The sequence below is a fragment of the Lepidochelys olivacea genome (genome assembly GCF_965140295.1).
Source record: "Lepidochelys olivacea isolate rLepOli2 genome assembly, chromosome: 5".
NCBI lineage: Eukaryota > Metazoa > Chordata > Testudines > Cheloniidae > Lepidochelys > Lepidochelys olivacea.
The window spans coordinates 113,342,939-113,370,459 of NC_140415.1; the positions used below are offsets into that span (position 1 = coordinate 113,342,939).

A 27,521-nucleotide genomic window follows, 5' to 3' on the forward strand; every position below is an offset into this window, starting at 1 on the left:
TCTGTATCTGTACAAGTTTTTTCATGCAGTTGATAGATTTCCACTCCATACGGCTAAATGCAGTGCCTTGCATAATGACAGGTTTCAGAGTAACAGCCGTGTTAGTCTGTATTCGCAAAAAGAAAAGGAGTACTTGTGGCACCTTAGAGACTAACCAATTTATTTGAGCATGAGCTTTCGTGAGCTACAGCTCACTTCATCGGATGCATGCCGTGGAAACTGCAGCAGACTTTATATATACACAGAGAATATGAAAAAATACCTCCTCCCACCCCACTGTCCAGCTGGTAATAGCTTATCTAAAGTGATCATCAGGTGGGCCATTTCCAGCACAAATCCAGGTTCTCTCACCCTCCACCCCCCCCCACACAAATTCACTCTCCTGCTGGTGATAGCCCATCCAAAGTGACAACTCTTTACACAATGTGCATGATAATAAAGTTGGGCCATTTCCTGCACAAATCCAGGTTCTCTCACCCCCTCACCCCCCTCCCAAAAACCACACACACAAACTCACTATCCTGCTGGTAATAGCTCATCCAAAGTGACCATTCTCCCTACAATGTGCATAATTAAGGTGGGCCATTTCCAGCACAAATCCAGGTTTTCTCACATCCCCCCCACCCCCATACACACACAAACTCACTCTCCTGGTAATAGCTCATCCAAACTGACCACTCTCCAAGTTTAAATCCAAGTTAAACCAGAACATCTGGGGGGGGAGGGGTGTAGGAAAAAACAAGAGGAAATAGGCTACCTTGCATAATGACTTAGCCACTCCCAGTCTCTATTTAAGCCTAAATTAATAGTATCCAATTTGCAAATGAATTCCAATTCAGCAGTTTCTCGCTGGAGTCTGGATTTGAAGTTTTTTTGTTTTAAGATAGCGACCTTCATGTCTGTGATTGCGTGACCAGAGAGATTGAAGTGTTCTCCGACTGGTTTATGAATGTTATAATTCTTGACATCTGATTTGTGTCCATTTATTCTTTTACGTAGAGACTGTCCAGTTTGACCAATGTACATGGCAGAGGGGCATTGCTGGCACATGATGGCATATATCACATTGGTGGATGTGCAGGTATACGAGCCTCTGATAGTGTGGCTGATGTTATTAGGCCCTGTGATGGTGTCCCCTGAATAGATATGTGGGCACAATTGGCAACGGGCTTTGTTGCAAGGATAAGTTCCTGGGTTAGTGGTTCTGTTGTGTGGTATGTGGTTGTTGGTGAGTATTTGCTTCAGGTTGCGGGGCTGTCTGTAGGCAAGGACTGGCCTGTCTCCCAAGATTTGTGAGAGTGTTGGGTCATCCTTTAGGATAGGTTGTAGATCCTTAATAATGCGTTGAGGGGTTTTAGTTGGGGGCTGAAGGTGACGGCTAGTGGCGTTCTGTTATTTTCTTTGTTAGGCCTGTCCTGTAGTAGGTAACTTCTGGGAACTCTTCTGGCTCTATCAATCTGTTTCTTTACTTCTGCAGGTGACATTACCCTTGTTGCTCTTGCCTCTAAACTTAACCCAAAGACTCTCAACAGGCTTTTCTCCAGTTTCAAACTGGAGCTCTGAGCAATCATACCACTCTCTTACATACAATGCAACTCCTCCACGTTTCTCCCCGTACCTTTCCTTCCTGAACAGTTTATACCCATCCATGGCAGTGCTCCAGCCATGTGAATTGCCGCATCAAGTTTCTGTTATTCCAGTCATGTCATAGTTCCTTCATTGTGCAGGGACTTCCAATTCTTCCTGCTTGTTTCCCGGGCTTCTTATGTTCATGTACATGCACCTAAGATAACTAGCTGATTGCCCCACTTTCTCAGTATGAATCAGGAGGCTTCCCGTCTTGTACCCTCTTCCTTGTGTTTCTCCAATCTCTCTCCATAGTCCCTCAATTCCATCCTAGGTTCCACTTCAAAACTGCCCTCATTTTTAAAACCCTACATAGACAGACTCCGGTTTCTCTCTCCCATATTTCCTCCTCTGCTCCTCTCTAATATGGACCGATCAAAGGCTTCTTTAACGGTAAAGTCCTGTTACCAACAATCAAGGCATTAAGAGATTTTTCTATATGAAGTTACTACTATAAATAAGTCCTGGTGTCAGAGAGGGTTTGCTAACATAGAAAATGCGTAACTACTCTTGCTCTTTTTTCTAGTTTAATTGGATGGCAGAAGCCTTTTGTGGCCAATATTTTACAACTCCTAGCTACATCAGCAAAATAACATTTTACCGCTGTCTTGGCCTGAATAACCCTTCCATAAATTCAACTTTCATTGGACCTGTACTAACAGCCTGGGGCACATTCACAGCTCAGGGACAGGATTTGTAGAACAACGATCTCACAAGGATAGTACTGGTACTTAATAAACCTAACTTTTATAACAGGAGTTCATCAGGCACTAAGCCAGGTTGAGACATGCATTATGGTATCATAATCACACTCTTCACATGCATTATGAAGCAAAGGTCAAAGAATGAGTGCTTTCAATCCTCTGAGAAACTCAATTAGTATAAAGAAAAGGAGTACTTGTGGCACCTTAGAGACTAACCAAATTGGTTAGGTGCCACAAGTACTCCTTTTCTTTTTGCAAAGACAGACTAACACGGCTGTTACTCTGAAACCTGTCAATTAGTATAAAACAACATTTGCCCTGGAGAATCTTGAAGTCAGTTCATAATTCATGGGGTTTTGTTTTTACATTTCTTTACTCTTCGTAGTCAGAATGGGAAGTTGAGGATCCCCATTTAAATTCTGTCACTCTTCAGAGGGTCCCCATCCTGGTTTTCTAACAAGGGAGTGAGGAATCAAAGCAAGTAACCTCTCCAACACCAGTGATGCTCCAATATCAGACACAAAAGGTGCTTCCATGACTTAAACCACCATCTTTCCACCAATGACAGAAAACTCACCTCCATAAGAAACTTCAACACCATTAGGCCAAGAAGAGAAACAGTAAAATTACTGACACAACTTGGACTATCCTACCCATTTCCCTATTTATTTTTTTGGCTTACTTTCACCTCCGTCTCCTATTTGTGTTGACGGTTTTAAAGGTGGTTTAAAAAATTTTTCACTTGCCACTTCCAGCCCCCTAGGTCCTATGCTGTGATGAGTTATGCAAGCCCTTCTGGAGTTGGTCTTTCCCACCATTTTTCTTGGTGAGAGAAGCTCCTTCAATTGGCAAATGAAGAGCAATGAACGCTAGCAGCAAAGTGTGATTGGAAACAACAATATGTTAAAGACATACTAACCTTGGACAAGAATAAACTTAGAAATTAAATTTGACACAGTCAGCCGGGGTCCTGTTTAACTAGAAATATTCAAATCTGAGACCTTCTATGTTATACTGAACTTGCACTACTTTCTGATGATCAGTCACAAAAGAATGTGTGAGCAAATATGCACTCATGGATTAATGCTGAAGGTCTGTAAAGTATTTTGTTATTATTATGCAAGTGTTGAGAAATTTACTGAGTGATTGCAATCAATTGGAAGTGGTAAAAATCTCAATAAAGTGCCTATCACTGTGGTATCTAATTGCTGTAAACATAATAAAGCCATCTGTACTACAATTACTTCTGCTTTGTTAATAATGTGAATTGTTTCATCTCTTGTTTCATCCATTTGTAATCCAACAGTACCTGACAATGCCGAGATCACTGAATGCAGAGAGAATATAATGTAAGTCATTTCTTACCACTATATAATGCTATCAGAGTATTTGAAGCTTTTTTAGTTCTGACCAACTAGTTTACACCAAAGTAATCAATTATCTGCCATGACTGAGGAAGATTAAGTAATGAATATACTGTGTTTTACCATAAAGTGACACTTGTTTTCATGATTACTCTTAGAAACTGTATTTACTTGCTTTTCACCAAGGATTTCATCATGGTTTTCCAAAAAATAAACAGGATTCTTGCCCAATTGTACAATATTTCTATTCATTTTGCCCTCCCACAGATCATATTTTATTGGCCTGTGTCCAATTTTCATGAATCAGCGGCTTGAGAAATGTACTGATCAATATTGTAAATTAGTGACAACATTTAGCTCAAATAAGCACCATTTTTATCTCTCTCAATAAATCTGGAAAACTCAAGGGGATCGATTCCAACTCAAAAGTGTGCTCGTATGTGGCAATGGAATAAAAAATGTGTGTAATATAGTTCTTTAGGTCATATTAACATTCTTAATAGGCAATATATTATGCAGTCTCAGGCCTGAGAACTCTGAAGTCAGATTATAAAGCTTTAGGTTAAAAGAGGAAGAACAGATTTGGCTTCTTGACTTTGCTGAGCACTCTGATACTGCACAAGAGCTCTCCTCACCTGTTGCAGTACATGCCTTTCCCTCAATGTCATTAATCTTCTGTGGAGCTCTACTAGTTCATCGAGATATGCCTGAAAACAATCCCCCCCCCCAACAAAGAACCTGTTAAGGAATAGTTGTGTATTTCCACAAACTCCAGATTTAGTACAGAGTATTTACAACAGCATTTGTATTCTCATTTGACTTGTTCTCTTTGGTTTGGCAAGGGAACTAAACATTTAACTCCAACCAACTAATCAGTATGTGATCCAAGCAACCACCAGTTAAACCTTTTTACTTCATAATGCTGAAAAACTTTAACAGGCCTTTGAAGTAATTTCACTATATCAGATATTTAAGAGAATTTCACAAAATCCTGTTTGTTCTCCAGTATGACAGAAGTTTGCATTCTATCACCAAGGGCCATTTTTGAAATTGATGAGCCACTGAATCCTGAAGAGCAAGTTGAATAATGGGCAGGAGGTTTTAAGATGCATGAAGGCACGTGTAAGAAAAAGTGAGCTGGTTATTCAGAGGGGATCAAACTCCCCCCCAACTCTCTTGGAACTTAAACACTAATTCACATTAGGGGCAAATCCTTCTACTCCCTACCACAATAAAACTCATTTACATCTCATTTAATCTATGGCTGCCCACTAGCATTTATGAAGTAACACATGGGTACCAAACCTGGAGGTCACAGCTTCCAAGGGAGTTGAAAACTGGTCTGAGGGGGAGGGGGCAGAGGGTCATAATCATCCTTCCTCTTTTTCATGGTTACTTTTTTTCCCCATTGTAACACATGATCATGGGATGGAAAAGACTGAGAACTACTGGTCTAACAAAGCAGTGCTACGTTCTAGGTCAGAGACAATCTGGGAATGGGAAACCAAATTAGGAGTCTCAGACTCGTGGTAGCACAACGAGGTTACTACTCGTAAATTCTAAACCATTTTGGGGCACACACTGGGAGATTACGCTATGTTAACTAACACAACATTAAAACCCATGTTAGAATGCACTTAACCATGGCCAGCTGACAAATTTAAGCACGATAATCCCTCTGTATGCTAATGTATGCTTAGTGTAATGCTAGTTAATGTGTTATATCACACTCTCATTTTCCAGTGAACACCAGCCCTTGGAAAGGATTCTGTAAAATATTTCTATTGATTGCCTGAGACTTATATTGTAAGATCTTTAGCGTGGGAACTGTCTTTTATTTGTTCTATAAAGCGCTATGCATATCTGTGGTGCTGTATACATAAAACAAACAATAGGTGGTAGATCCCCACCCAGCTAAATTTGCCAAAGCTTTGAGGGGACAATGCTTACAAAGAGAAAAAGAGAAAAGCACACTGCTGTATTTAAGAAACACTCAGAGCAGAGATATACTAACCAGTGAGTTTTCTGTTTTGTAACAAAAATAATACTGTAAAAGGGATGTAGAAGAGAAAATATAATAACTTAATGTGGCTTTCTAAATACTTTATTGCCATCACACTCATATTTACCTTATCACAATCACCATTCTTTATTTGTTTATCAGATTTACTTTGTTTTATTGGACTTTTCACTTCTAGAATCTGGAAAAGAAACAGAAAATGCTGCAAGTATTAAGTGCATCTTTGGGCTGTATGAATTTTAAAAAATTAAGAAAACATTTAAAAAATGCTGTTACATAAAAACAAAGAATATAAAAATATCTGCAGGAAAACACAACCAAACCTTGCAAATAACCCTTCAGAATCTTTGACCTAACAAAGCTACTCAATCTTCTTTTTTTTAGAAGTAACTTACATCACAAAATGCTGAATCATGAAGAGATGGTTATAAGAGTAATACTGATACTAAATAAATTGATTCTATATCATTTTAAAGTTTCCTGCACTGTTTTTTGTATGGTCTTCATTTGAACCTTGGCAGGTTAAGAGGTCTAAATTTTTGAATATATGCAGAGTGCTGAGGCAAACCCTACCTCCTTGGTAAAGACTACATGCATTTAATGTGCAGTATGATTAATATGTTTTCTTATTATCTTTATTGTTGTCTGCCTTTTCTGAAGGATACAGTTTTTGAAATGTAGCTAATCTAGTGTTTGGACGAGCTGCAATTGTGCAAAAAGAGTGTTTAATCAAAGATAATGATCATGCATTGACATAGTACCTTTCATCCAGTATGATTACAAGCTACTTTACAAGCTTGGGCCTATAGAGTTATATTATATACCAGTGTCTCTTCAACAAATGCTGAAATTTAGTCACCTCTAGGTAAAGGATGTGTCAAATAGTCAAGAGTACACAATGCTACTACATGACAGTTTTAGGACAGATGTGAGGAATGGGATTTTTTTCCATTTGAAACTGAGTTTACGTAATCAGATTATTATTACCTAGTTTGGAGTGTGGCCAGTTGCTGTGAAAAGTGTCATGGGCTGTTTAATGGTCACAAATCATTAGGTTTGCTGTTTAACACCTCATCACAAAGAATATCTCTCCAGTAGCACAGTTTGCCCTAACAACGTGCTGGGTTATCATAACATAACACCAACTTCAAAATGAAAATTACTCAGTCAGGGCTTGTTAAAAATAAAGATTTTTTGATACCCTTATGCTCCAACATGGGCCTTTCATCAGTTCCCACCAACTCCTAGTATCTCCCCCAACTTCCATAGTCCCCACAGATCCCACTAGGTGTTACCTAGGGTGATTGAGACCTTATAAATGTGAGAGAGAGAGAGAGAGAGAGAGAGAGAGAGAGGTGTGCAGCTACTTTCCTGCTAAACACAGAGCATGTCTCCTTTTCTGCAACATATCCTAATTTAATTGATATAAACAAATTATTCACATATTGCTGTTAGCAAAGATACACTTATGTGTTATTGGAAAAGGAATGGATGGTATATTATTTATGTCAGGAAAAAGAATTCATTTTCCTGAAGGAAGTGCTGTCTAGGCTCATCTGTAACACACAAGTTAAATTTTTTTTATTAAAACCGTGGATCCATTTTATCTGCATTGCCACTATAAACATGTACTTATTCTCATTTAACTTATATGAGAGTTTAGAGTGTGACCAAGTTTCATCTGCAGTAGATTTATGTTCTGTTTTGTCACCAAACACAAGTATATAAATGACTTTAGTTATATATCTTTATACATTGTGAATGTCAATTGCTTTAAAGATAATAGCAAATGCATACATTGTAGTATGCTTATGTGTTATAAAAACTCCATTAATTTAAAAAGATGCTGTGATCTAACAGATTAGGTATGAGGACCTCCTGAGTTCTAATCTTTGTTTGCTACTGACTCATTGTGTAGATTTGGGTCAGTTAACTTCCCTTTCAGTTTCTACACCTGCCAGATGGGATAACGCTACTTACCGATCTCAACAGTGCTACAAAGACTAGCTACTATTTCGACAGTGCTAAGCATTATTTACTATAAATATAACAAAATGCTTTATCTAATATGGTTGATTACTTTGAGATGAAGACTGAATAAAACAAAAATCCTGATTACATGTGACGCAAAAGTAACACCAAGAGAGTAGGACTGCTACTGTACAGCCAGGTCATAACAAGTTTACCTTTTACAATAGTATGACTTAATATACACAAAAGTGTTGTCTTCCTCAGAATACTGCCAAACACATTGCTCTTCTGCTTTACAGAGAATATTTGTTTAGCCAAATATATTCACGCTCAGGGTAAAAGAAAATTATTTACTTAGTCTGAAAATTAAAGCAATCAAAGGCACAGGGCTAGCTCCAAAGCTGTTAGTGCAGATACACCACTCTTGTATGTAGGGAACCTCACTGTACCTGATTGTTGTTGGTTTTTAATAAAGGTGGTGGAGGTTCATGATGTAGCGGTGAGGAAGCTGAACTGCTGTCACTGTCACTACCGTCACTTAGACTAACCCTGAGGAAAAAGAGAGCCACAGAAATCAGATATAAAAACAAAGGCTGAACACACTGCCGCTCCTCGATGACACTTGTAGGTGGGACACTGAGAATGTTCTTTGCTACACAAGCTGTCATTAGTTATTGGAATTTTGAAAGTGCAGCTGTGCTGTCAGTAAAGGGCAGGCACACAAGCAGAAGTCACCAGTGGAATAAGAACGGTGCACTATGGAGAAATGGAATAGCTGCCCTCACATAGATCCTTCACCTCAAGGACTGAAGTGCTACATTGTTTAGTTAATAGTTGTCACTAGTAAACAGAATCTCAATGAGGCAGGTGTCCCAATTGCAGACCCCCCTGGAAATTGTGGGCAGGAAGAACAAATTCCTAAAACATTTTAAAGAACAAAATGTGAATTCCCCTCAGCTACTCTTCCTTCCTTCCATAACCTTCCAAGCTTGCATACTTCCTGCTTCTATAAGTGCTTCACTAAAAGTTAATTAAGACATCCACAATATAAGAAGTTCATCAGAAAATAATTTTATTATATTCTTTTTTCTGATCGACAAAGCACTTTTTCCACTCCAGTGCTCAGCATAACACACAATAACATACACTGACACTGTGGGAGTTTGAAGATTCTTAGGAGCTTTTTCTTTCTCAATGTCAGTTTTCAGAACTTACTGGTCTAATGCATCACAAACATGGCAACTACCAACATAATCGACTTTGTTGGGATCCTATCTGTATCCTTTTATCCTATACCCCGAAGTCATAAGACTCAAAAGCAAGAGGAATGAGGTTCTATGAATTACCGTGCAATAACCCTGCAAAGGTCTGTTTCCCATTAACTTACAAACTGTAAGCATTGTAAAGACAGATGGTTTTTCCTCTAAGAGACAGATGGATTGAAATTGGACATTTGGAGGGAAAAAGTTGCACATAAGAGGAATACAGTAGAACCTCAGAGTTATGAACTGACCAGTCAGCCACACACTTCATTTGGAACCAGAAGTACACAATCAGGCAGCAGCAGAGATGGGGGAAAAAAGGCAAATACAGTACTGTGTTAAACATAAACTACTAATAATATAAATGGAAAGCAGCATTTGTCTTCTGCATAGTGCAGTTTCAAAGCTGTATTAAGTCAATGTTCAGCTGTAAACTTTTGAAAGAACAACCATAACGTTTTGTTCAGAGTTACAAACAACCTCCATTCCCTATGTGTTTGTAACTCTGAGGTTTTACTGTAGTTCATTTTCTATACACTATCACTGCTGACCATTTGAATTTTGCATACATTCAATTTTATTAATTTTCAGCTGCCTTATTAAGTTATACCCCACTAATAATCTATGGGCTTCCTTTGCAGTTTACTCCGGGGGGGGGGGTAATTCTGCACCCCTGCGCAATGCAGAATTTTGCAGAAATTAACATTGTGCACACACAGAATTTCCTTTCCCCCATGGAAATGGCCCACAGTGCTACTGGCCACCACTAGGGGTCACTGGACTCCGCAGAGCCAGCTTACACATAGAAGACACTGCTGGGGAGACAGGGGGAGGGCCTAGAGGGTTCCTGGCAGATGCAGTTCCCAGCACTTCCTGAGGGAAGGAGAGGGCAGCGCAGGAAACTCGGTGCAAGCCTGGGACCAAGCATCAGGCTGTTTCTCCCTCTGGATTCCTGGGCTCTGTGGGGGAGGGGGAGGGGTGTCTGGGCTGGGGGCGCCCCACAGCTGGGCTCTGGAGGGGAGAGAGGGTGCGGGTATCTGGGCTGGGGGAGCCCCACGGTTGGGCTCTGGGGAGGAAGGGGTTCGGGTGTTTTGGCTGGGGGGGGACCCACAAATGGGCTCTGGTCGGGGAAGGGTTGTGGGTGTCTGGTCCCCCAGCTGGGCTCGGGCGGGGAAGGGGGCAGAGAAACAGGAACTGGGTTGTCATAGGGGTTTCTTTAACTCTACTCCTGGGGGGAATTTTTGTGTGTTCTGTATTACAGACATACTTGCTGACAAGTATTTTGAAATAAATTACCAAAATAATTGGAACTGGCTGTGATTATGTATATATTTTGACAAATAAAATTTGCTGAATTTTAAAATATTGTGTGCAGAATTTTTTCATTTTTTGGCACAGAATGCCCCCAGGAGTAGCAGTTTGGAAGACTCTTTGGGAAACTCATTCCTGCAATTCACTGACAACAATGAATCCAGACTTGGGGCTGGATCCCCCAAACCCTCTTCAGTCTGATCCTATATTGATGCAGATGTTAGACCTGTGAAAAGCCATCTTAGTCACCAACAAGTGAGTTAGGGAGGTTGTTGATGGAGGTTCTTCCTCCCACCTTTAAACACATGTATCTTTCCTTTGCTGATTGGGGAGAGAATCTGAGGCTACCAACTGACTGTTCTACTGGTTATCAGAAAGTACTCTGACTACTTAGAAGAGTGGCAATTGGAAAGAATAGAAAATTCAGCAAGGAGATTAGGAGAGACTGGGCAGACAATGACTGCCCAATCAATAAGAAAGGGAAGCCCGCAAGAGCCTGATGGATGGCTCTCCTGGGACCTCTTCCCTGTTCCTGTGGCAGGCAAATTGAAACACAATCTCTCCCAAAGTCTCTCCCAAAGACCCAAATGGGAGGAATTTTGGGGAAAGGAGGACAGATGTGTTTAACTATTACTCAACTGTTGTCCCTCTTTTTAAATCCCAGAAGATGAAACCTATTTTGTTTTATTTAAACATCAAAAACAATAAGCCATTTTCTAGTTTGAACAAACAGAATAAAAGATTTGGGGTTTTTTCAATGAAGTTCTGAGTAAAAGTAAAATTGTCAACAAAAGCTATAAGCCACACCATTGCATTATTTGCATATGCCATGTTTTACAGAAAAAACTATTTTAGAGATGTTTCAACATTTCAGGTTTAAAAAAAAATTGTCTTTTTAAATCTCTTCACCATAAAGCTAGGCTCTCTTATTATCATGAGTAGAAACATACAGGATTTGGAGGAAAAGAAAAATCATATCTACTAGATTTTTTTAAGTCATTACAAACGTCTTAAAAAATCTCTCTCCATGCATAACAGGGTTACAATTTAATAGTTCACTATCTTGGAGAGGCCAGGGCTAAATGATCAACTTTACCTTCTGTTTCTTATGCTCATTCACAATGCTGCAAAGCCTAGGCTGTAAACACTGCATGGAGGGGAATGTTTACTTGTTTTTTTAAAAAGTTATCAACTTAGTTTTAAAAAACTGAGAAACATTTCTATTTGTCTTAAGTTTTGCAAAGTTTTATTTAGGAACACTAACACTCCCAAACAAACAAAAAACCCCTCTACAGCTGGAGACAGATGGGACAAAAAGTGTCTTATAAAGTATATTTAACACTAATCTTCCAACTCAGAGGTTCTCAAAGTGATATCTGTAGAATGGTGGCTGTTCATAGGGCCTGCTTTTCTCCTTGATTCCAGATGATAAACTGCATTAGAGAGACAGCTAAAATACATTTAATACTTTCCTAATATTATTCTTCCACGTAAGCAACTGCTCAGATTAATACTCAGGTGTTATGTGATCATGAAGGATAGGAAAAGAAGTACACAAGAACCTCTTTAAGATGAGGTATCTACCCGCTATGAAAAAGTTTGAGAGCCCCTGTTCCACCTTGTACATGATTTTCAATGACATATGGCAACAGCTTTAAAATGTATGATGAATTTCTCATTAGTTATGTCATACTGAAGTCACAGTCGGGATGCAGAACAGATAATAAAAAATCAGGCCAGAAACCTCATCATTTTTGGGACTAGGGCTTGCAATACATCCTGCATGCACTGGACACCGTGTAAATTGCTTAGACAATTCCCTCTAAAACAATGAACTCTGACAGCTTTATATATGTCAATCACAAGATTTGTGGGTTAACTTGTAGCTGGGGTACAGAACACTTTGCGCATGGAGGACCTGATTCTGCTCTCACTTGCACCAAGGTGAATCAAAAACTACCTAACAGAGTCACAAGAGTGTAAAGCCAGTGAAAGTTAGAGGAGAATCAGGTGCAAACTGACCAAAGGGTTTTGTGTCGAAGCAGCTCACGTCTGGAAGCATCTGATTTGATAGTTTAAAAGTGGCACCGCATATGAATGCTTTTTGTAGAAATTGAAAAAATTGCCTCTCTGTTTATTGAGCTTAAGCTATTCAGCTTTAAAAAAAAATTAATCTGTTGTAACTACTGCTATCATACTACCTCAGGCTTCAAGTTGTTTGCAGTTACAAGATACTCACCTGCGACCTCTACTTCCTCCACGAGTATTCACAGGTCTCTCCATTTCAGAGTCATTCTCATTCTCATCTGCTTCATCTGATTCATCTTCATTATCATCAGAATGCAGATCTTTCATTATAGACCTCAAGGGACCTGACCAACAGAAATGACAAAACAGACACAAATCAACAACTGGAATTCCAATTCACTTTGCCATGTTCCAAACACATCAGCCTATTATGCAGTTTTACAAAGGAAAAAAAATCCGAAGTGTTAGAGGTGGGGGAAGACTTTTAAGCATTAAACAAATGAAGTAATGCACTAGAGACTTATGCTGCAAACACTTGCAAATGAATCATTTACTCACGCAAGCACTCCTGTTGACTTCAATGGGCTGACTCATCACAGTAAAGTGACCCATGTGTCTAAGTGTTTACAGGCTGGCCCCCTGGAATGTAGCTGAAGCAAAATATTTTCACATCAAATATTCCCCACTGTACGTTTTAATTTAAGAAAAATTGAGTGTTCTATTTTTGTTATTATAAATGAGATACTTATAAGCTGCTAGCCTTCCCCCCTTCCCGCTTTCTCAAATGTTCTTCTCTATCAATAAAGTTCTACAGAGACATATTGGTAATAGTACATTTGTTAGGTTAATCCATGTATTGAAAAGCAGAGTTTAATAAAGCATTCTGATTGTAACTTGTTCTGGCCAAGGCAGTCTTTGTCTGCCTGTTTTTGATCTATTTAGATAAAGCTGTTCCTTTTATTTCAAGGTCAATTTCAGGTCAAGCAAGCACTTTGCTAGCATTCATCTGTAAGAAGCATGTCAATCCCATGCAACACTGGTCTATCTTTTCTCTTGAATTAATTTGAGGTGCTCAGCCTAGTTCTCCCTAAGACTCTATAAAAATTAATTTAGGATTTAGTTCTTTCATTGTACCTTTTATTTATTTTGCTATAAAAGGTGGTTACGCAAAGCTGCATGTTTAACACGTACGAAATATGAAAGAGGACAGCTGCTTAAAAGGAGCATGGGTAAGGCTGGGGAGGCTGAAGGAAGTGACTCAAACCACAGTGTTTGATTCTAGATCACATCATATTCGAGAACATAGAGGGCATCCAGGAATGGCAGGAGTAGTGGTGGCAGTAGTTATATTTCTATACTGGTAATAGTTTATGATTACTACATTTTTATGGCGCCTTCAACACAAGAATCTCAAAGTACTTTGCTATCATTAATAAATTAAGGCTCACAATACTCTTGTAACGTAGGTAAAGTTCACTCACAGTTTCGGGACCATGGTTTAACAATGAGACTATACTTCCCCTAGGTAGGGGACTTTGATGTAAATTATTTCAATTCTGACAGGGATCACAGCAGAGGCACCCAGAGTGTCTTTGTCCAGCGTTAACAGTGCTTACTGGTTTTAAGACCTATATTTAAAATGGTTTACAAGTAAGGCTGTGCAAGATTTGTTTAGGCAAATTGAATTCAGTGGGTTCTGTTCTGTATTTGCATACCCTGAGGTCTGCTTGGAGAAGTCCATAACATGGGGCTGATGGGCATATGCCTCATGCATCAGATATGGGCACAGACCACAGGACAGGCAATTCTAATAGCAACAGACTGCCGGCTGAGACACTGCACAGGCCAGGAGAGGACTCCCATCCTTGACTTCTAATAAGTGGATGTGGAGGATAGTGGTGAATTCCTTGCCAGGGGAGAAGGTCACCTGCAGCACCACCATGGGGACAGGAAACAGACTGATCAGTTCCAGTCTGCTAGAAGAGATTCCTTCTGGCCAACTGCCTTCATACCTATTGCTCTGCACGGGGAATGAATGGCATAGGGACAGGACAGCAGAAGAGAATGAGTGAAAGAGTCAAAGAAGGGAATTAAGGAGAAACTATAAGAAAGAGGCTGCATTTGAAGAGAGCTAGAAATAAGGAAGGAGAGATTAAGGGGGAGGAAGAAGACAAGAAAACAAAAGAAACTGAACAAAAGACTGGATAAGTGGTAGAGGAAGAGAGAGAAAAAAGGGAAGTATCAACATTCAGAAACGAAGCAAAAATAGACAGACATAGGATGAAAGCTGTTGAAAGGCGGACAAGGAACTGGTTAAAGGGGAGACAACGATGGGTCAGATTGAAAGGGTAACTGTCAGTGTGGAGGGAGGTTACTAGTGGAGTTCCTCAGGGACTGGTCTTGGGATCAAACTTATTTAACATTTTAATTATTAACCTTGGCACAAAAAGTGTGCTCTAATAAAATTTGTGGATGACACAAAGTTGGGAGATATTGCCAATATGAAGGAGGACCAGAATATCAGACAAGAAGATCTCAAGGTGACCTTGTAAACTGGAGTAATAGAAATGGGATGAAATGTAATAGTGCAAAGTACAAGGTCATGCACTTAGGGACTAACAACAAGAGTTTTTGCTATAAGCTGGGCACTTATCACTTGGAAGCCACAGAAGAGGAGACAGACCTGGGTGTATTGGTTGATCATAGCATGACTATGAGATGTCAATGTGATACAGTTGTAAAAAAGGCTAATGCAGTCCCAGGATACATCAGGTTAGGTATTTCCAGTAGAGACAAGGAAGTGTTAGTACCATTATACAAGGCACTGGTGAGACCTCATCTGGAATACTGTCTATATTTCTCGTCTCCCATGTTTATAAAAAATTAATTCAAACTGGAACAGGTGCGGAGAAGGGCTACTAGAATGATCCGAGGAATGGAAAACCTACCTTATGAGAGGAGACTAAAAGAGCTTGGCTTGTTTAGCTTAACCAAAAGAAGGCTGAGGGGAGATATGTTTTCTCTCTATAAATACACCAAAGAGATAACTTAAACACCTCCTGTCCCTCCCTAGTATTTAAGTGACAACGTGAACACAAGAACAAATGGATATAAATTGGCCATCAACAAGTTTAGGCTTGAAATTAGGCAAAGGTTTCTAACCATTAGAGGAGTGAAGTTCTGGAACAGCCTTCCAAGGGGAGCAGTGGGGACAAAAATCTAACTGGCTTCAAGACTGAGCTCAATAAGTTTATGGGGGGGATGGAATGATGGCATATGTCCCATCAGTGACGGCCAGTAGCAAAAATTCCCAGTGGCTGGAGACGGGATACTAGATGGAGAGAGCTCTAAGTTACTACAGAGAATTCTTTCTGCCTGCTCGGTCTTGCCCACGTGCTCAGGGTCTATCTGATCACCATAGTTGGGGTCAGAAAGGAATTTCCCCTCTGGTTAGATTGGCAGACACCCTTGGGGTTGTTCACCCACCTCTGCAGCATGGGGCACAGGTTACTTGCAGGTTTAAACTAGTGTAAATGGTGAATTATCTGCAACTTGAAGTCTCTAAATCATGATTTGAGGACTTCAGTAACTCAGCTAGAGGTTAGGGATCTATTTCAGGAGTGAGTGGGTGAGGTTCTGTGGCATACAGTGTGCAGGAGGTCTGACTAGATTATCACAATGGTCCCTTCTGACCTTAGAGTCTATAAGAAGGAGGAAAGGAACAAAGAGGAAGAACAAAAGCAAGAGGGGCAACAATAGGTTAAAAATATTGAATTCAAATTTAACAATATAAATGTACAAATATTTAATCTCACACACAGGGCAGCATTAAAAACCAACATTTACCAGTTAAAGTGCCTGGAGGTACCATAATTATATCTTATTTTGGCAGAAGACTGTAGGCCACTCTAAACATCTTGCCCCTCCTTTGACCCTATTTGGCTTCACTAGTCCTTCTTAGAGTTTTCTGTTAGTTTGAACCCAAAGTGAAGTAAAAAATTAAACCAGTGAGTTGTCCTCACCACACAGTCTGCTTCTGTAACAAGCCTAAGCTACCCCTTTACCTTTAAGTGTCGTCTTCTCTGTACATGCAACTATATGTACCCAAGTATGAGCAGCATAAGAACATCTTATCCGCTACTCCTCCGGATGTCTTCTGGGGGAAATTAGATGGCCCTCTCTCTGGCCCTTCACAGGGCAGCCAGCTTGCTTATTCCTCTCTCCTATGTAGAAAGCCCTCCCACAGCAGACACACAGACATAACTCCACCTTTGGCATCTCCAGAGGCACAAGACAGACTGCCACACCATATCCCATCCTCCATCCCCAATAGACAGACGCTTACACTATAGCAGACTGGAAGATGCAGTCATTAACAGGAAATTCCCAGAACAGAGGAGCATCTAGTGGCACTTACTGCTGTGACCACACACCTGGTAGTGGGAGGGGGAGAAAGAAGGGCTGCCACTTATTCTGCAAAAGGTTCAGAATTGGAAAATCTGTGCAACCTCCCATGTACCCCTCACAAGGTGGAAGGGGCCAAAGCACGCCCTCCTAAAGGTGTTAGGAGGAGAGGAAAGTGATAGACCACCAGGTTCCCTCCTTGAAAAGACATCAAAGAGGTAAGGAAAACGCCCAGGGCTCTTGGTGGGGGTAATGGGGCAGCCCACATATACCACCCCTGAGGTTTCTGTGAATACCGGTGGGATTCAGTATAAAAGGTTTTGCACAGCCTTAGTTACAAGCCAAGCGCCTGATGCTGGGGATGCAACAGCAGCCTATTTTACCCCTTGCTTTTGTGCTCTAAAGATAGTTATAACACACTGGAAACATCGCTGTCCGAACACAGAGCCAATCTGTAACAGTCACCTTCATAAAACTCTGACAGACATGCCTTCTGTTTAGATTTGCTTTTTAAAAAGAATTCTCTCTCTGGGGTACTAATCTATTCCATTTTAAAGAAAAAAAATAAGTCTGAGGAATATAAATGCACACACTGAAACAAATTCAATTTTAATCAGTCAAAAGCTTCCTGCTTTAAAAAAAAAGCCAAGCTGATCAGGAACATATCAGTTGTACAATTTGACAAAGTCAAGGAAAAAAGCCAAACAGGAACTAAGTGGTTTAATAGCTCTTATGAATCTCAATTGATTTATATAAAAACTGGTTTGGCAGGCTCTCCTGGCAGAAACTTACATTTCTTTACCGAGTTCTGAGGGAGCCAAAATTATTAGCCAGAAAAATCTAAATGTGTCCTTAAAGACTAACAATAATGTTCTCCATGTCAGATTATTTTTAAAAGTAAATTTTTCATTTGGAAAGTTTAAGGGCCTAACCCCTTGAGGTGCTAAGTGCTATCCAACTCTTAATAAATTCACTGTGTGTGTGCATGAGCACACAAGGGCAGCAAAGAGTAGACAGAAAAGCTCAGCAACTCATTGGATTGGACTCTTGTCTCATGATTCTTCAAAGGGATCCACAAATACAGACCCTTATTCCCTCCATGAAGTCCGATTAACTCATGTGGGGCTCCATGAAGGAATAAGGATCTACTGATCCTTCTGCAAGATTACGACTGCAAGATCTTTAGGATCTAGCGTCTGTAAAGTATCTAGCATGTTTCTTGGTGCTATGTAACAAATAAATAACCATTCTCTTCTGAACGAAAACATAGATTTGTTTTCTTTCTGCTTCTTACATGTTATAATCATGTTCACATACACTTTGAAGAAAAAGGATGAAGCAGAACAGAGGCTAATTCACTACTTCAGACTGTGAAAAAGACAGCAGAAAAGTGGTAATGAGATTCCATCAGTCATGTTACTGGTTGGCCCCTTCATTGCACACTTTTCTCAATTTCTTTTCCTTGTTTGGTACCTTGTTGTCTGCTGTTCTGAGATGGTGTAAAACTGGAGCTGGAACTTGAGCTCGAACTGGCAGGGCTAGGCTGTTCAGACTTAAAAAAACAAACACAAACACATAGTAGTAAATACATTTGCTCCACACTTTAACAACAACAAAAGAGCACAGTTTACTGCTTCATGCACTTCTCTGCAAGGAAAAATGCCACTAAACAGATGATATTCACAGTGATAATTATTTCCTAACCATTTCATGGTGTTAGAGAGCCAGAAGGTGTACAAATTACTCTGCATACAAAACATACACACTGTTACAGGTCATACACAAAAGCTTCGTTTCACAAAACCAATACTCTATACAATAAGCTACCCATGCCCTAATTTGAGAAGTTATACAACACATGGGCTCAAATGACTTTATAATGCAACAGACCTAATGATATAATGCAGGCTTATCCAACTTTAGTTGCAATGTTTTCCTAGTAAATCATGACTAGGACTCTAGGAGGCAGAAGGGACCCAAGTAAAGCAGGCTAGATGACAAACAGAAAAAGCCTAGGACAATTTTTTTTTACCATCACCAAAGGATATATTATTTTATAATATATTTTTTTCTGCTCCCATTGGGTTTCTCCTTAGCACAACACTTTACCCTTATGGAAAAACCCTACAGACTTTAATAAGGGTTGAACTAAAAGGGTTTAATTTTTCTAACGGTATAGATTTCATTAGAACACCTTTGTAAAGGATTGTTAAAACCAACTTTTAGCATTCAATAGAGAATTATAACCTTGCAACAGAATTCTATAGAGAGAGTATATAATTTTCTATTAATTCTGTAAAAGCCTTAGAATATTTTCTGTAGAACCTGATCAGTTTCATCCATATTAAAATCTATACATTTTTTGCCATAATGGTATACGAGTCTCCTATTGAGTCCTCATGCCTGTTTACCACTATTTTGCAACCACCCTGACCTGACCTCTCCCACCACAACTTTCTATGGCTTCTTGTCTCAATGCCTAAAAATATAAGAACAAGCAAGCATCCGAAACAAATACAAGACAGCAGAGAAAGCTAAAGGAGAGGCTAAAATCCTCCAACAACATGAAGAGAAAAATGCCCCACTGAAAATATGATAACTTGGATGGAATTTTAAATCCTATTATTAAAAAACAAAACCTCCCCAGTCTTTAAGATGTATGTAACTGCATCATTATGATGCGTTAACAGAGAAATCTTCCAACTCTTTTTGGCTATATACTTTCCCCTCTGATTAATATAGCACTAAATCCTTGTCAAAAATAACAGCAAGAATATCTAGCCATTCTAAAGCTCAGAGCTAACTGGCATTTTTATGCATACAGCTTACATAAGCCCAACAGTTGCCTTTTTGTCATAAATCAATCTATTGTTGCCCTTCATAATGAGAAGGCAGATTTATAGCCTTTTACTGCCTTTTCTCACAATCGAAAAGATGCCTATTTGGGCAAAGGAACATTTCTCTTTTTCCAATAATGTTTGGGGAAAAAAGTAACATCTGTTCCTCTCAAATGAATGACATCTAGAGTTCTCAGTTAAACAATCGAAATACAAACTTTGGGCCGGATCCTCCAAAAACTTACAAACTTTATTCGAGTGAGTCAAGTAAGTGCAGAAGTCGTCAAGAACTAAATGGGACTATTCATATGAGTAGGATTATTCATGCATGGGTAAGTGTTCACAGAATCAGACCTGTAGATATACAGCCCCACACCCACTCCCCCCAAAATAAGAGAACTGTTGAAAGAAGCAGTCAGTCATGAAATGGCATGAAAATACTATTTTCCCTTTTTAAAAAATGCCTGGCAAGCCATTCAAATATTAAAATGAAGGTCTTTAACTACACAGTATGATCTAACAATACAAACCAAACATTTTGGTCCAAGACTACATCAATAAGGAACAAAAATGGTCAATCCAAATGGTAAATATATCAACAATTTCAAAACAAATTTTAGCCTCTTGCCTAGAGAGGCTTTACAAGTTACTCTAAGGGTTTCCTTTATCTGTCAATTTCTGCTTTTGACCACAAAGTTACTTGCTGACAACTGGTTTCAACAGGTTGTCATGTGTGTTGCATATTTTTATCAGCTACTATAATTTTCACACAGAAATTGTAATTTAGATGGACTCAACCACAAATTCTAAGCTTCCATTTTAAATCAGATCCCAGTCACGTACCAATATTTGATTTATAATATTTTTGAAATCTGTAAACCCTGGCAAAAATATGTCACATACTGTTAGGTGTGTTTAAGGATGCTAAAAGTTCACTGTTTTCTGTTGTGAGGATAACACCACACAAATGATTACTTAAGGTAAAAGGCTAACCCTACCAACACTACAAGATATAATGCTTACCACTGCCAACAGTTCAAATCGACTTTAATGGAACTGATTGTAGTGGCAATTGGCAAATACTACCATCAGTAAGCATCTAGAGGATCAGGCCTCAGGAGCAAACTGATGTGTGGTTTGTAAATTCACTTTAATACTTTTCTTGTGTTAAGAGATACAATATTAATCTGCTATAACCAAAATTATGCCACATAATAAAATAGTTTTGAGAAATCTTAAACTGTAGGAATAGGGAAAAGCCATTGAGTACAAGATGTCTTAACACACACTTGTCTTTTCCTTTTAAATGTTTCATAACGCCACCTTGAGCTCATTAACATTCTTTGCTTCATCTGTCCTCTCTAGTCACTTATTCCATGAGAGAGAGAGATTAGCATAAATGTTGAATATTAACTTCTGGAAACTAGAAGTTAGCTTTAACGGTTCTGAAAATCCCAGAGGGTCGAGGAGGAAGAGTTGCTTTTAATGTAAATATTAATATTATTTGCAGGAAAAGTTTGCATTGTAGAAGAAACTGAAAATATGTCTTCCATGCATGAATATGGATTTGTGTCGAGTGGGCTAACACTTCTTGTTACCAGAGGCTATCTTTTGTCACTTAAGCAACGCTTTTTGACACTTTTATAGGCTGTTATCCCAAGGACTTTGGTATTTATGGCCTTTATTCACTTGGGCTCTCTGCTTTTATCCACTGGTTACTAATCACCAAATAGATTTTTTTTTATGGGTCTGAAATTAGCTTAAAGGATGTCCTTCAACAATGGAAGCTCAGGACAGTACCGGCAGACAGGTTCCCTGATATGTCCTTTCCCTGTTTTACTAGTTTTCTCTTCCTGCAGACAAGCTAATGAGGATTCGGACCCAAACGGTTCATTAGTGCAATGACCCAATATGATTTATTACACACTTAGCCAGTCTTTCCCCCTCTCCCTCAACTTCTCTCATACTGATGCACAGGGGAGACTGGCTCCATTATTAGAGCGGATTGAAAAATTCTGAGTTTTGAAACTGTATGACCAAAAAATAAAAGGAGCAATTTTTGCAAAAGTTGTTATGAAATGTGTCCCTTTTTTTCAACCAGCTCTAAATCATTCTATTTCAGTCATAACAGTTTCTTTCTGTTTAAAAGCAGTACAATATCAATTTATTTCTGATCTACAGAGGACATTTCAGGCAAACTCACCTGTTAACATTATACAGCACAGGCGTGTGAAATAAACCACCTTTGAGAATTTTCTGTCAAGGTTTCATTGTCGCATTGGATTTGTAGAAATACTAGTTTATAAAATACACTATAGATATACAATAAAATGTCTGGTTTTTTTTACCAGATAGGTGTGACAGTGTCAGGCCAGATGGCTACAGGAGATATATTGGTCTCAGATTAAGCAGGTCCATTTTCCCTGGGTAAGGTAACGGGGGCAGTTTTTTTTTTTTTTTTTTGAAACAGAAAGGAAATTTATTTGTAACAGTTACAAAGAATACAAAGGGATAAAAAAAAAACTTAGCAACAAAACAACGCAATCAAAAGGTATAACACAACAGCTTTCAGGAGGGAGAGGTGTTCAGGTTAGCCCAGGCCCAGAGCGGGGGGGCTTCCTCGACACTCGTGGTCTTCCACCCTCCTGAGTTACCTGGTGGCCTAGAGCGGGGGGGCTTCCTCGACACTCGTGGTCTTCCACCCTCTCGAGTTACCTAGTGCCGCGCCCAGGGTCACCGACCCTCCCTCTCCTGAGAGTGCCCGACAAGATGGGCACGGCTGCGGGGTGGGTGGTTGGGAGGGAGGGGGGTACACCCATGTATTATAGGACCCCTCCTAGAAAACAGTAATGATGGTATTCACAGCAACTAACGGCTGTGACTGGCGGCTCTCGCTCTTTCCCTCAATCAGAGGGTCAGACGGAGGGAACCGGACGGGGTCACCGAGCAGAGAACCCCGGACAGCGCCCACCGCTCCTCGAAGGTGTCAAGGGAGTCGGTGGACGCTGCCCAGAGGAACTCCGCCCGGATACGTGAATGTACTGAGAGTCGGAAAACGGCCTCACAATCGCAGGACGCCTCATGAGCCAACCTCCGCTCTCTGGTCTTATAAATGGCTGTTTTAGCCAAGGCTAGGAGGAGGCTAACCAGGAGATCCCGCGACTTGGTGGGGCCACGGATGGGGAGTGTATAGATAAAGAGGTGGGGAGAAAAATGAAGCCAAAAGCGCAAAAGAATATTTGTGAGGAGCCGAAAAAGAGGCTGCAATCTGGCACACTCTAAATAGACGTGCGCCAGGGTTTCCCTCACGTTGCAAAAAGGGCAAGTCTCCGGAAGGGAGGTAAAACGTGTCAAAAACACGCCCGTGCTCACAGCCCCGTGAAGGAGCCGCCAACTGATGTCCCCGACGGGCCTCGGGACCAAGGTGGAGTACAGGCTGGCCCACCGAGGTTGCTCACCCTCCAAAGGTGGTAAGAGATCTCGCCACTTTGTATCGGGGCGGGACACCAGGGTGCGGGCATGAAGGGTATGGAGCGTGAGTGTATATAGATATTTCCGTGATGCAACTTGAAAACCGACCGGTTGCAGTTCATGCAGCCGGCTCGCAGTGAAAGGATGAGGGGTGTGTTGGGATCGACAGAGTAGGGGCCCGATGGAAAGGTCCGGCGGGCCTGGGGTAAGGGATGGGCGGGGCGCGCCCTCGCACAAGGCTCGGCTAACATAAGCCCGAGCGGCGGGGGTCAGAGCGGCCTCCACCTCCTGAAGCACGCGCCGGGGGGTGCGAAGGCTGGAGAGCCCCATGCGTCGAGCGAGCGTCAGGGGATCCAGCCAGTCCCCCCGGTCGTAGTCCAGGAGGTCCCCGACCCTCGTAACTCCCGCCAGGACCAACCTCTGGCGCACCGTGCGGGACTCCGCCGCCTGCACACAAAGTTGGGGGTTGTGTAGCAGGGGCTCCGTGAGGAGATCTGCCCCCACGATGGCCGCCACGGACCTGGTCGTTGAAAACAGTTTCCAGGCCCGGAGGAGGTCCTGGTAGAAATCCGGCAGCCCGGAGAGGTCTCGCGGAAAACCTCTCGGACAAAGATAAAAGAGCTGTCGGTCATAGCGGAGCCCATGGAAGCGGCGTAAAAAGGCATGCGCCAATATGCTCCACGGCGAACTACCTGCACTATAAAGGAGCCTCTGCAGGGCCTGGAGGCGGAAAACGCGGACCTGAGTGTACAGACACTTCAGGCCCTGCCCTCCTTCCTTCAGGGGCAAGTGGAGAACCCCGACAGGGGCCCAGTGCAATCCTGACCAAAAGAACTCCAGAATCAATCTCCGGAGGTGGGACAGGAAACCCGGGGCCGGGGCTAGGGTGTTGAGCCGGTACCAGAGCGTGGACAGGACTAGTTGGTTAAGCACCAGTGCTCTTCCCCGAAGGGAGAGACATCGGAGTAGCCTCGTCCATTTCCTGATCCGCTCAATCACGCCGCCTTCCAAATTTTGCCAGTTCTCCGGCGGAGAAGGGTGCGTGGCAGAAAGGTAAACGCCGAGATAGAGCAGAGGGCCGGCACTCCACCGGATGGTCTGAAGCGCGGGTGGGAGGGGGCTTACCTGCCGCGGCAGTTTTTTTTTTTTTTGGTTTTTAAAACAGAAAGGAAATTTATTTGTAACAATTACAGAGAATACAAAAGGAGAAAGAAAAACTTAGTAACAAAACAACGCAATCAAGAGGTATAACACAACAGCTTTCAGGAGGGAGAGGTGTTCAGGTTAGCCCGGGCCCAGAGCGGGGGGGCTTCCTCGGCACTCGTGGTCTTCCACCCTCCTGAGTTACCTGGTGGCCTAGAGTGGGGGGGCTTCCTCGACACTCGTGGTCTTCCACCCTCTCGAGTTACCTAGTGCCGCGCCCAGGGTCACCGACCCTCCCTCTCCTGAGAGTGCCCAACAAAATGGGCACGGCTGCGGGGTGGGTGGTTGGGAGGGAGGGGGGGTACACCCATGTATTATAGGACCCCTCCTAGAAAACAATAATGATGGTATTCACAGCAACTAACGGCTGTGACTGGCGGCTCTCGCTCTTTCCCTCAATCAGAGGGTCAGACGGAGAGAACCGGACGGGGTCACCGAGCAGAGAACCCCGGACAGCGCCCACCGCTCCTCGAAGGTGTCAAGGGAGTCGGTGGACGTTGCCCAGAGGAACTCCGCCCGGATACGTGAATGTACTGAGAGCCGGAAAACGGCCTCGCAATCGCAGGACGCCTCATGAGCCAACCTCCGCTCTCTGGTCTTATAAATGGCTGTTTTAGCCAAGGCTAGGAGGAGGCTAACCAGGAGATCCCGCGACTTGGTGGGGCCACGGATGGGGAGTGTATAGATAAAGAGGTGGGGGGAGAAATGAAGCCAAAAGCGCAAAAGAATATTTGTGAGGAGCCGAAAAAGAGGCTGCAATCTGGCACACTCTAAATAGACGTGCGCCAGGGTTTCCCTCACATTGCAAAAAGGGCAAGTCTCCGGAAGGGAGGTAAAACGTGTCAAAAACACGCCCGTGCTCACAGCCCCGTGAAGGAGCCGCCAACTGATGTCCCCGACGGGCCTCGGGACCAAGGTGGAGTACAGGCTGGCCCACCGAGGTTGCTCGCCCTCCAAAGGTGGTAAGAGATCTCGCCACTTTGTATCGGGGCGGGACACCAGGGTGCGGGCATGAAGGGTATGGAGCGTGAGTGTATATAAATATTTCCGTGATGCAACTTGAAAACCGACCGGTTGCAGTTCATGCAGCCGGCTCGCAGTGAAAGGATGAGGGGTGTGTTGGGATCGGCAGGGTAGGGGCCCGATGGAAAGGTCCGGCGGGCCTGGGGTAAGGGATGGGCGGGGCGCGCTCTCGCACAAGGCTCGGCTAACATAAGCCCGAGCGGCGGGGGTCAAAGCGGCCTCCACCTCCTGAAGCACGCGCCGGGGGGTGCGAAGGCTGGAGAGCCCCATGCGTCGAGCGAGCGTCAGGGGATCCAGCCAGTCCCCCCGGTCGTAGTCCAGGAGGTCCCCGACCCTCGTAACTCCCGCCAGGACCAACCTCTGGCGCACCGTGCGGGACTCCGCCGCCTGCACACAAAGTTGGGGGTTGTGTAGCAGGGGCTCCGTGAGGAGATCTGCCCCCACGATGGCCGCCACGGACCTGGTCGTTGAGAACAGTTTCCAGGCCCGGAGGAGGTCCTGGTAGAAATCCGGTAGCCCAGAGAGGTCTCGCGGAAAACCTCTCGGACAAAGATAAAAGAGCTGTCGGTCATATCGGAGCCCATGGAAGCGGCGTAAAAAGGCATGCGCCAGTATGCTCCACGTCGAACTACCTGCACTATAAAGGAGCCTCTGCAGGGCCTGGAGGCGGAAAACGCGGACCTGAGTGTACAGACACTTCAGGCCCTGCCCTCCTTCCTTCAGGGGCAAGTGGAGAACCCCGACAGGGGCCCAGTGCAATCCTGACCAAAAGAACTCCAGAATCAATCTCCGGAGGTGGGACAGGAAACCCGGGGCCGGGGCTAGGGTGTTGAGCCGGTACCAGAGCGTGGACAGGACTAGTTGGTTAAGCACCAGTGCTCTCCCCCGAAGGGAGAGACATCGGAGTAGCCTCGTCCATTTCCTGATCCGCTCAATCACGCCGCCTTCCAAATTTTGCCAGTTCTCCGGCGGAGAAGGGTGCGTGGCAGAAAGGTAAACGCCGAGATAGAGCAGAGGGCCGGCACTCCACCGGATGGTCTGAAGCGCGGGTGGGAGGGGGCTTACCTGCCGCGGCAGTTCCAGATCAAGAAGGAACTTGCTGGAACAAATTCCAGCAGGCAGGTTAATTAAGACACCTGGAACCAGTTAAGAAGCTGCTAGAATCAATTAGGGCAGGCTGGCTAATCAGGGCACCTGAGTTTAAAAAAGACCTCACTTCAATTTGTGGCATGCTTGCGAGGAGCTGGGAGCAAGAGGCTCTAGGAGCTGAGAGTGAGAAAGCATACTGCTGGAGGACTGAGGAGTACAAGCATTATCAGACACCAGGAGGAAGATCCTATGGTAAGGATAAAAGTGTTGGGAGGAGACCCTGGGGAAGTAGCCCAGAGAGTTGCAGTGTTGCGCAGCTGTTCCAGGAGGCACTCTAGACAGCTGCAGTCCACAGGGACCTGGGCTGGAACCCGGAGAAGAGGGCGGGCCCGGTTTCCCCCCAAACCTCCCAACTCCTGATCAGACACAGGAGGAGTCAACCTGGACTGTGGGTTCCACCAGAGGGGAAGGTCTCTGGGTTGTTCCCCGACCCACATGGTGGATCAGCAGAGACTGCGGGGATTGTTCTCCTTCCTTTTTCCCATGATGGCAAGTGATGAGGTTAGCTGAGTGAACGGCAGGTTTGAGCCACTAGCAAAAGTGGCCAAACTGAGGGCTGCCGTGAATCTCTGAGGCGAGCAAATCCGCCAATAAGCACAGGACCCACCTCCACAGGAGAAGGAACTTTGTCACAAAGGGAACAATTACAGTTAGTGTTGTTGGGTTTGTGGGTTTTTGGCCTTTGTTTTAATTTTTATAAAAGGTAGTGTTTGGTTTATGCGTAATGATCTAAAAATATTTGTTTTCCTTGTACTATGAATGTTGAAACATGTACCTACTTGAAATAGTTTATAGATTAATATTACTTCCTTGATAATTTCTTTAGCAGATAGCATCTCAGAAAGACAGTACTTCAAGAAACTGTTTTAGGACATGTAATTTTCGCCTCTGCCAGACTCCCTTTAACAAAGGATTTGGGGGTGGGGGGACAGCAGGAGGGATATTGTTTACTACTTCCTAGGGTAAACTGCTATAAATCAACATTTTTGTGTGTGTTTTTTTTCATATTTGCTAACAGTCCTGATGTAGACAGGACAGTCCCATCTTTTTGCTTTCTGGCCTGGATCTTTGTCAGCAGGGACTGAATTTTTAGCTGTTGTTCTCACTTTTGGCTTCTAAATACCACTGCACATGTGTAATCAAATTCA

General features: G+C 42.6%; 1 protein-coding gene across 3 annotated transcripts in view; it reads right to left on the reverse strand.

The window, feature by feature from the left end:
• MLLT3 (MLLT3 super elongation complex subunit) overlaps positions 1-27,521 on the reverse strand; it is a 229,620-nt gene that overhangs the window by 13,531 nt on the left and 188,568 nt on the right. For all 3 annotated transcript variants that reach the window (XM_084629216.1, XM_084629214.1, XM_084629215.1), the window contains 5 exons: positions 18,164-18,242; positions 12,498-12,630; positions 8,135-8,234; positions 5,824-5,895; positions 4,330-4,401 (listed from right to left, as the gene is read on the reverse strand). In XM_084629216.1, the coding sequence (XP_084485342.1) occupies positions 4,330-4,401; positions 5,824-5,895; positions 8,135-8,234; positions 12,498-12,630; positions 18,164-18,242 (456 nt within the window). The remainder of the gene's footprint in view (positions 1-4,329; positions 4,402-5,823; positions 5,896-8,134; positions 8,235-12,497; positions 12,631-18,163; positions 18,243-27,521) is intronic.